Source organism: Tachyglossus aculeatus, chromosome 4 (assembly GCF_015852505.1).
Source record: "Tachyglossus aculeatus isolate mTacAcu1 chromosome 4, mTacAcu1.pri, whole genome shotgun sequence".
NCBI classification, from domain to species: Eukaryota; Metazoa; Chordata; class Mammalia; order Monotremata; family Tachyglossidae; genus Tachyglossus; species Tachyglossus aculeatus.
In genome coordinates this window covers 81,521,201-81,531,757 of record NC_052069.1, presented here as the reverse complement: position 1 = coordinate 81,531,757, position 10,557 = coordinate 81,521,201, and the positions used below count along the sequence as shown (strand labels likewise).

Here is a 10,557-nt window from a genome sequence, read left to right as displayed (position 1 = left end):
ATAATGTCGGAGAAGCAGTGTGGCTCAGTGGAAAGAGCCCGGGCTTTGGAGTCAGAGGTCACGGGTTCAAATCCTGGCTCCGACACCTGTCAGCTGTGTGACTTTGGGCAAGTTACTTCGCTTCCCTGGGCCTCAGTTACCTCATCTGTAAAATGGGGATAAAAACTGTGAGTCCCCCGTGGGACAACCTGATCACCTTGTAACCTCCCCAGCGCTTAAAACAGTGCTTTGCACATAGTAAGCGCTTAACAAACACCATTATTATTATTATTATTTTTGCACGGGTTTTAGAAGTTCATTGGAAATATGAAGTGAATTGAGGATGCCTAACACAACTGGGCTGGCTTCTTCCTGAATAGGTTAAGTAGGAGATGCGAGTATATCTGTATATATGTATATATGTTTGTACATATTTATTACTCTATTTATTTATTTTACTTGTACATATCTATTCTATTTTATTTTGTTAATATGTTTGGTTTTGTTCTCTGTCTCCCCCTTTTAGACTGTGAGCCCACTGTTGGGTAGGGACTGTCTCTATATGTTGCCAATTTGTACTTCCCAAGCGCTTAGTACAGTGCTCTGCACATAGTAAGCACTCAATAAATACGATTGATGATGATGATGATGAGTTAAGCAGCTCATTTTTACTCAGAATGATGCCTTAAATGCACAGTGAGATTTCTCTGGGTTTTTATTTCAATTACATTAAATTTTGTAATGAAAAAGAAATCAAAACCAAAAAATTCCCTTCCCTTCTTTGAAAATACGAATTTTACACAGATACAGCCTGATTACCAAAGTTTATGTCCTGCAAAAAACCGTGGTTTAAGTATACAGCATCCAGTACAGTGTTTGGAACCCAGTGGGTCAATAAATCTCCTTGGCTCATTATGTACATCAACCAGAAAAATCAAACGAGTTGTCAACACATGAGCAAAAGGTACATACATAAGTTAACACTTCCGCATTAAATAAATCTTAAAAGTTTAAGAATTCTTCCTTCCTTTAACAGCTCAAGCATATGGGATTTTGCTCCAGTTGAGTCTACGTTTTCCTTTTAAGAAAAAAATAATCCAGTTGAGAGATCAGAGGGCTGAAGTCCTCTCCCCAGGCCAACTAGGGCCTCAGCAGTTTCAGATTTTCCGACTCCCGTAAGCAATTATCGAACCAGTCAAGGAGAACAGCGAAAAACCTGGTGAAATAAGGGGAGCTGATTCCCACTCCATATTCTCTTATCTGATTTAGCCCAGAGAAAAAGAGGACCAGAAGGATAGGGATTTCTAAAACAATTATCACTCCATTCCCCAATGGGCAAGCGACGTTCATTGGGTAGCAGCATTAGCAATCTGGCTGGGATACAGACTGGGCGATATGGAGTACGCGGCTACGTCCTTTCTCCCTTAGCACTTTTCTAAGTCATCAGAAGTCAAGTACCTCGTATATGGCAAGACCATGGGCAGCAGAAAGTATTGAGGGGAGAGAAGCCGATATTATCAGATAGACTCACAAAGTGCTAAGTGCTCCCAATTCGCTGCTTCTCTACTGAACACATTTATACAGATTCTTCACCTGCTTTCACTGAAAAGAAGAGGGAAAGATGGTAATGGTAAAGGAAACCTCAAAGATATCAAAGTACGAAGTTTAGAATTAAAAATAAAAATTGCTGTCAAGCCAAGCTTTGGTTGGTTTCTACACGGTAACAGGGATTTTCATCTACTTATGTTATACATTAAAATGCAGTCCTGCCTGGAGGCAGAGGGATGTACTTCATGACCTTCTAAGGTCAAAAATAATATGCCAACATATTAAAAATAAGAATCTCACTATTAGACCATTTCCCCAATACTACTATAAATATGTTTCATACTAAGGCACTGACCAATACATGAGAAAATTTGGGGTTCAACAGAAAGTATAGGAACACCTCAAAACTTTCTGTCTTGGATTTTTAAAACCAATGAATAAATTATTCTTATTGCAGAACACTTGTCTTTAAGTAACAGCCAGTGCAGAAGATAGTCTTTCCCTCTAGGTGAATGCTCCCTCAACTGAGTGATGGGCAGAGTAAGGGTTTAACAGGCTTAATTTGGGAGCACAATCGCCACAAGTACAGTAGTGGAGACGTAGAAAATAGATGGTAGAAGAGCCACGTTTCTGCCTTTTGAGTGCAGCTATGAATTGTACCTGCAGTTGGAGGATTTTCCTAGCTTCAGTCTTCTAAGATTTACAGCTGGATACACTTTCAGGACAAGGGCTGGCAAGGAGTCATGGAGGGTTCACTTCAGCTGCCTCTCAAAACTGGTATGAACTTGACCTGAGACAATCTGCCGTTCCACTTATTCTGAAATACACTCTTGCAACCATTACCGGTAACAGTGCCTTACCTGAGCGTCGCCCCAGGTTGCCACGAATGAGACCTCAAAAAGTTAGTCAAAGAGACATACTTGAAAAAAAAAAAAGGCATCCAACTGAAACACACGTGTTGCCTTTGACATGAAATCGGTAAATGTATGGTAGGCTTTAAATACGTCATCAGGTCTGTCAACTTCTACATTTATTGGGATTCTCTTACGGTTTCCTCTCTTTTTAGTGCTCTGCCAGATGACCTCAGCCTCCAGGGAATACAGTGCCTTGCTGTTTGTGAGGCATGTGCAGGACTCTGGAGGCCCACAGGAACCACCGTGCATGTATGACTCTGCCACCTTTTTTTTCAGATAACCGGGTTTTTTCCGCTCTCACAAAAGACGGGCAGTAAAGCTCCCCGTGGGGAGAAAAAAAAAAAAAAGACAGAACTCTAAAAACAGAATGTCACTGACAGTTTCGACAATGGGGCATTTAAAGAAGTGCTTCAAAAATCTGCATCCAAGGTGAAGACATTGTCTGTTGTTTCTGACATTACCGCGAAACGCTGATACTCGGAGACTCGTTTCTCAAAGAAATTTGTCTTCCCTTCTAAAGAAATATTCTCCATGAAGTCAAAAGGGTTGTCGGACTGAAAGACCTACCAAGGAAACAAATGAGGTTACACAGCCTGATCAACATTTTAGGTGTAATTTCAAATCTGATTGATTTAAATAAAAACTAGGGGCAACTACATTAAAGCCTCACTAATTTGATGGAAAAGCAAAGGGGGAAAGGTTTAATTAGTGCGTGATAAGTCCAATTTATCTGCATTGTGTGTGAGGGAGTGGGAGAGGTGCTACCACCCTGCCTACTGTTCTGTCACTTTGAAACTATCGGCAGGACAGCTCCAGATAAATCACAGTCATTCATTCATTCAATCGTATTTATTGAGCGCTTACTGTGTGCAGAGCACTGTACTAAGCACTTGGGAAGTACAAGTTGGCAACATATAGAGATGATCCCTACCCAACAGTGGGCTCACAGTCCACCTGCAGCAAACTAAAGGTTTATAAATCAAGGGTGATTGCTTCATACTAAAGCTTGCCTTATGTGGCAGTAATAAATAAGGTAATGGGACAAAGTGGAAAGTCAGGTATGTACTACAAGCAAACTTATAAATTCCAGGTTAGGGAATCCGAATCGTGAGATTTGCCCAAATACACTCCTAACTCCTTATCCAAATCAAATGATCTGAAGACGATTCTGGTAACTCTCAATTCATATATTCCCAAGGTGTATGCTACATATTTCTGACTTTCTGAACAACTTTGCATTATTAATTTCACACACTGAAGATTTCAGAATACTTTTGGATAGTTCACCTTGGTGATAAGCATGTTAAATCTTTATTTTTCAGTTCTTTTTAGGCTAAACATGTTTATGACAGCAGCATTTAGCACAATCACCTGTGTGGCGAAATTCAGCATACTAGAAACCTTACTTCGATCTATCAGTCGATCAGATTTACTGAGTGCTTACTGTGTGTAGAGGGCACTGTACTGAACACTTGGGAGAGCGGACTGTAAGAGTCGGGAGATGCGTTCCCAACCCACAGTGAGCTTTCCCGTTGTTGGGAAGGGACCATTTCTACATAGTGACGATTTGTACTTCCCAAGCGCTTAGTACAGTGCTCTGCACACAGTAAGCGCTCAATAAATACAATTGAATGAATGAATGAATGAGCTTACTTGACCATTACTACTCAGTTAATAATAAATCTCTGAGACTTTTTTTTTACTTCATTTGCCTCACCTTCGAGAATCCAAGTTCCACAAGTAGTCGATCGGCCACAAATTCAATGTACTGTTTCATCAAAGTGCAATTCATTCCAATGAGACCAACTGGTAAAGCTTCTGTTAAAAATTCCTGAGATTTAAACAGTGTGTGTCAATCAAAGAAAGGACAAACATCATCTGAATTATACGTAGAGTGATACCATTCTAGTTTTTGAAAGTAACCAAGGAATCTACCTTGTTCAAAAAAAAAAAAAGATAATCACAGGGAATGAAGAAATAGTTGGACTATGCCCAACCTGATTACCTTGTATCTACCCCTGCCCTTAGAACAGTACCTGGCACATAGTAAGTGCTTAACAAATACCACAATTATTATTTTTCCATGAGAAAAATACTTTCAATTTATAGATAAAAAGAATTTTCAAAACTTGGAGTGTATATCATGGATATTTAGCATTTATTACATCTTTCACTAAAAAACCCAAAGCAAACTGCAATTATTTTATCAATTAAATACTGGTAAATCAGCATGTATTTAACATTTAATCAAGTAGTACAATTCTTAAATTACAGAAATGAAGCAATCACTACTTCACTGCTCTCACTGACTCCCAAGTCCACCGTCCCACCAACTGTTCCAGGCCTTTAGCTTTCTTCTGAAACAAAACCCCAGTGTCCCCACTATTCTCACTCACTCATGAAGGGAGCAAGACCTAGTGGACAGAGCACAGTCCTGGGAGCCAGAAGGACCTGGGTTCTAATTCCGGCTCCTCCACTTTCATTCATTCATTCAATCGTATTTATTGAGCACTTACTGTGTGCAGATCACTGCACTAAGTGCTTGGGAAGTACACATTGGCGACATAAAGAGACGGTCCCTACCTAACAATGGGCTGTCTTCTGTATGGCTCTGGGCAAGTCACTTCACTTCTCTGGGCCTCAGTTACCTCATCTGTAAGTGGGGATTAAGACTGTGAGCCCTATGTGGGACAGGGACGGTCTCTGGCACGATTATCTTGTAACAACCTCAGCGCTTAGTACAGTCCTTGGCAAACAGTATCGCTTAACAAACACCACAATTATTCAGATGAGGAAACTGTGGCATCTAGAAGTTAACAGGCTTGCCCAAAGTCACACAGCAGGCAAGCGGAAGATGCAGAATTAAAACCCAGGTCCTCTGACTCCCAGCACGTACTCTTTCCACCAGGCTTCGCTGCTTCATGACCCTATCTTTTCATTCTTCCTCCTGTGCATAATTTATTTTAGTCTCTGTCTCCCCTGCTAGATTTTAAATTCCTTGAAGGCACGGATCATGATGTCTTTTATTACACTCTCCCAAGTGCTTGGTATTATGCTCTGCACACAGTTGGTGCTCAATAAATTACTATTGAGTGATTCAGACCAGATTTTTGAACTGATTTTTGAGGGGAAAACGACGGTCCCTTTAAAATGTGTGAGACGGCTCCTTGCCGCCTTTTTCAATTGTGATTCTTCATTAGTGTTCATTACTGAATAAATGAAGAAACTTTTCCACCTGTCCAGTGTTCGTTAACACTTCCCATTCTCTCCTTCAGCCCCCACCAGTCATTCATTCATTCAACCGTATTTACTGGGCGCTTACCGTGTGCAGAGCACTGTATTAAGTGCTTGGGAAGTACAAGTTGGCAACATATGGAAACGGTCCCTACCCAACAACGGGCTCACAGTCTAGAAGGGGGAGACAGACAACAAAACAAAACATGTGGACAGGTGTCAAGTCACCAGAATAAATAAAAATAAAGCTAGATACACATCATTAACAAAATAAATAGAATAGTAAATATTTACAAGTGAAATAGAGTAATAAATCTGTGCAAATACATATACAGGTGCTGTGGGGAGGGGAAGGAGATAGGGTGGTGGGGAGGAGGAGAGGAAAAAGGGGGCCTCAGTTTGGGAAGGCCTCCTGGAGGAGGTGAGCTCTCAGTAGGGCTTTGAAGGGAGGAAGAGAGCTAGCTTGGAGGATGTGCGGAGGGAGGGCATTCCAGGCCAGCGGGACAAGTGAGACAGTCCTGCTATGAGGTGGGGAGAGCAGAAGTACAGAGTTTGGGCCTGGAGCTCAGGGGGCTTAAGGCTGACAAAAGGCTATATTCAGAAAGTAATGGTATTTATTGAGCACTTACTCTGTGCAGAACATTATAATAAGTGCTTGGGAGAGTGTACAACATAATTGGACAACACAATCCCTGCCCTCAAGATTAGAGAAGTAGCACAGCACCATGGAAAGAGCACGGGCCTGGGAATCAGAAGGTCATGCATTCCAATCCTGGCTCCGCCACTGGCCTTTTATGCGACCTTGGACAAGTCACTTCACTTCTCTGTGCCTCAATTACCTCATCTGTAAAACGGGGATTGAGACTGTGAGCCCCACATGGGATGGGATATGTGCAACCCAATTTGCTTATCTCCAACCCAGTGCTTAGCAAAGTGCCTGCCACAAAGTAAGAGCTTAACCATAATTCTTATTATCATTGCCATCTAGGAGACGGACACAAAGAAGACAATGGGAAGATGGATATGTGGACAAGTGAGTGTTTAAATAGTAGACTATATATGCCACTATGACAGAAGCGCTAAGGGTGGTTGTGAGTGTGTATGTGCTGAGGTTGAACAAAACTTATGAGTCGGTAATTGGGGTGACATGGACCAACGAGGAGACAAATTAGTCAGAGAAGACCTTCTGGAAAGGGTGGGATTACAGAACGGCTTTGAGGATGGGGAGAGCCAAGATCTGTCAGATGCGAAGGGGAAGAAGTGCTATGCAGGAGAAAGAGTATGAGCCCGAGGTCAGAGGCAGGAGAACTGAGAACCAAGTGCAGTGAGAAAGTGAACTTGAGAGGAAAGCTAAGTGCCAGCTGCCACGTAGTGAGAGAAAAGAGTGGATAAGAGGAAGAAAGCTGAGCAATGGAGAGGCCAAGAGAACAATCGAGGAAAGATATTTCCTGCTGCTGGGCTCTGGCCCAGTTCCTGTTACCTAGAGGAGTCAGGAAGTGTCTTACTCTGAAATAACTAGGGACTGACTTCCCTATGAGCCACCTACAACGCAAAACAGTGTAGTCTCATGGAAAGAGCACGGGCCTGGGACTCTGAGGACCAAGTTCTAATCCGGGCACTGCCACGTATCATCATCATCATCAATGGCATCGACTGAGCACTTACTATGAGCAGAGCACTGTACAAAGTGCTTGGGAGAGTTCATTCATTCATTCAATCGTATTTATTGAGTGCTTACTGCGTACAGGGCACTGTACTAAGCGCTTGGGAAGTACAAATCGGTAACATTTGTGAGAAGCAGCGTGGCTCAGTGGAAAGAGCCCGGGCTTTGGAGTCAGAGGTCATGGGTTCGAATCCCGGCTCCGCCACTTGTCAGCTGTGTGACTTTGGGCAAGTCACTTAACTTCTCTGGGCCTCAGTTCCCTCAACTGTAAAATGGGGGTAAAGACTGTGAGCCCCCCGTGGGACAGCCGGATCACCTTGTAACCTCCCCAGCGCTTAGAACAGTGCTTTGCACATAGTAAGTGCTTAATAAATGCTATCATTATTATTATTATTATTATTAACATATAGAGGCCGATATATACTATATATATAGTATATATACTAAATGCAGCGTTCAGCACTTGTCCCTGGGAAGTGAGGCGGGAGAAGCGGCGGAGCGTCTCCCTAAAATCCCCACGGGAAATCACGTCGACTGGAGCACGGCTGGCACCGTTCCAACGCTCCCGAAAATCCAGGGTGGAAAACGGACCCTATTCCCCATCCCGGGGCGGCGGGACAGAGCCCTGGAAAATCCTGGCAGGCGGCGGTGGACCTGGGAGAAGCCCGCCAAGGCGTGGCTTGGTGGCAAGAGCCCGGAGGTCGTGGGTACTAATTCCGCCTCCGCCGCTTGTCTGCTGGGTGACCTTGGGCAAGTCCCTTCGCTTCTCTGGGCCTCAGTTCCCTCATCTGTAAGATGGGGATGAAGACTGGGAGCCCCACGTGCGACAACCTGATTCCATTTTATCTCCCCCGGGGCTTAGAACAGTGCTTGGCAATCAATCAATCAATCAATCGTATTTATTGAGCGCTTACTGTGTGCAGAGCACTGTACTAAGCGCTTGGGAAGTACAAACTGGCAACATATTGGCAGAAACATTCCCTGCCCACGACTAGCTCGTTTGTCTGCCATGTGACCGTGGGCAAGGCACTTCTCTTTTCTAAGCCTCAGTTATCTCAACTGTAAAATGGGGATGACAAATGCCACATTATTATTATTATTATTATTAAGAATGTGAGTTTTATTTATGTGGGACAGGGACTGTGTCCAACCTGATTATCTTGTGTCTACTCCAGTGCTTAGTACAGTGGCTGGCACATAGTAAGTGCTTAACAAGAACCATTAACAAAAATAAAAGGTATCAAGGGATGATGGCTGGAGGGGGAATGGCAGGGAGGAAGGAAGTATGTGGAGTGAAGAGAAAGAAAATGATGGAAAATGCAAGCAGAAAATAAATAGAAAGAGATGGTACAAAGGAGTGGGAGGATAGCAAGAAAATTACTTGACTCTAAAGAGAAAGGAAGAGTGTTAGGATTTAAAACTGGAAAGAAAAGCCTACTGCAGCTTTGGATTCAGCTCCCAAAATTATTAGTATTTAATAATAATAATAATGATGGCATTTATTAAGTGCTTACTATGTGCAAAGCACTGTTCTAAGCGCTGGGGAGGTTACAAGGTGATCAGGTTGTCCCACGGTGGGCTCACAGTCTTAATCCCCATTTTACAGATGAGGTAACTGAGGCCCAGAGAAGTTAAGTGACTTGCCCAAAGTCACACAGCTGACAGTTGGCGCAGCTGAGATGCCTTTCCCCACAAAATGACAAAACGACTGCTGAATGATTCACAGTAGGAGGGCTTGATTACATTTTATTTAATTAGGGTCATAAGTCTTGCAGGAATACATCAACTAAGAGTACCAATTATGCTAATGGTTTACACACAGAGAGATCCTTACAAGTTATCCACAAAATAGTATTGTATAAACCTTCCTCTCACCTGCTCAATTTCAACGGCATCCATAATGATCTCCTTGACCTTGTCTTCCGCAGGTTTCTTCACTAAGTACTGAAACATCAGGCAAGCAAAATCACAGTGAAGGCCCTAAAAACCAAGAGGGGGAGAACAAAGAGTCCCTGAGTTTTTCTCTAAGCTCAGAATCAATTTCATCTGCTCAGACTTTTCTCTTTCACATTAAACTCTCAAACTTAGGTTTCAGAGAAAGGTTGATGTCACTGCACTGTTCAGCCTAGGAAGGATGCTCACCGTTTCCAACCCACTGTCTCTAAGGAAAAATGCAGGTGGTATCAGTTTGTACCAAACATGTTCTAAAATCCTTTACTCTTTTCTCTTACATGAGGGAGCTCAGAGAGTTACGCAGAAGGCCCTGCCAGGTCTTTTAGATAATGGTTTTCAATTGGAGGCTAATTTAAGAGCTCTAAATATCGACCGCGGAAATCTCTCTGGATAAAACGGAGCTGCGGATCAGTAAAGGTCCTTAAAGACATCCAAGCACCGTACTCCCTGGATTTCAATGAGATGTTGGGTAGGGCCAGGGAAATGAGGAAAAGACTTCCTCATGAGAGTGAACCCAAATATCCCAATTGAGAACTGGAGCCATTCCTTACCTCGTCTCGGCTTATGAGTTCATTAGAGAAAGTTAATCCAGGCATAAGACCCCTCTTCTTCAGCCAAAATATGGCAGCAAAGGATCCGGAAAAGAAGATTCCTTCCACAGCCGCAAAGGCAACCACTCTTTCCCCTAGATAACATAACATGTTTTCACTTAAAAACCTCAAACATGGGGAACACTACGAGCTGGCTGTGAGATTTACCTCGCTAAAGCAGAGAACAAGATGGCAGAAAAGAAGAGAAAACAGAACAAAGGAAGAATATCATCATTGTTCCAAATAAAAATCATCCAAACTTAGGACTATTCTGTTCACACCCACTGGAGCCCAAATCTCAAACTCAGGGGAGCAACAGGTAAGACATCACATATCCTCTCGAACGCTGCTGTCAGTCAGTCAATCATATTTATTTAGTGCGTACTGTGGGCAGAGCACTGGACTAAGCGCTTGGGAGAGTACAATATAACGTAGACATGAATAATATCCATACACTGCATATGATGCCTGTGGAATCACTAGGAATCATCAAATTGATAGACTGAGCTGTTGGGTGTCTTTGGTAAAACCTACAACAGGCTTAGTCTGTGAGATGTAATTAACTACATGGTTATTCATTTTATCAATAAAAAAAGGCTGAGGCACGATCCCATCCTTGACAATCATCTGCACCAAATTCACATTCTTCCAACCCCAGTAAAAGCCAGCAGGGATT

At 42.8% G+C, this 10,557-nt stretch overlaps 1 protein-coding gene across 1 annotated transcript in view; it reads right to left on the bottom strand.

The window, feature by feature from the left end:
• Positions 1 to 676: 676 nt before the first annotated feature.
• The window catches only part of RRM2B (ribonucleotide reductase regulatory TP53 inducible subunit M2B), a 44,376-nt gene continuing 34,495 nt past the window's right edge, over positions 677 to 10,557 (bottom strand). Inside the window, exons 6-9 of the mRNA XM_038745224.1 lie at positions 9,843 to 9,976; positions 9,214 to 9,318; positions 4,159 to 4,272; positions 677 to 3,004 (exon numbers count right to left, since the gene is read on the bottom strand). Coding sequence (XP_038601152.1) covers positions 2,852 to 3,004; positions 4,159 to 4,272; positions 9,214 to 9,318; positions 9,843 to 9,976 — 506 coding nt within the window. The 3' untranslated portion in view covers positions 677 to 2,851. The remainder of the gene's footprint in view (positions 3,005 to 4,158; positions 4,273 to 9,213; positions 9,319 to 9,842; positions 9,977 to 10,557) is intronic.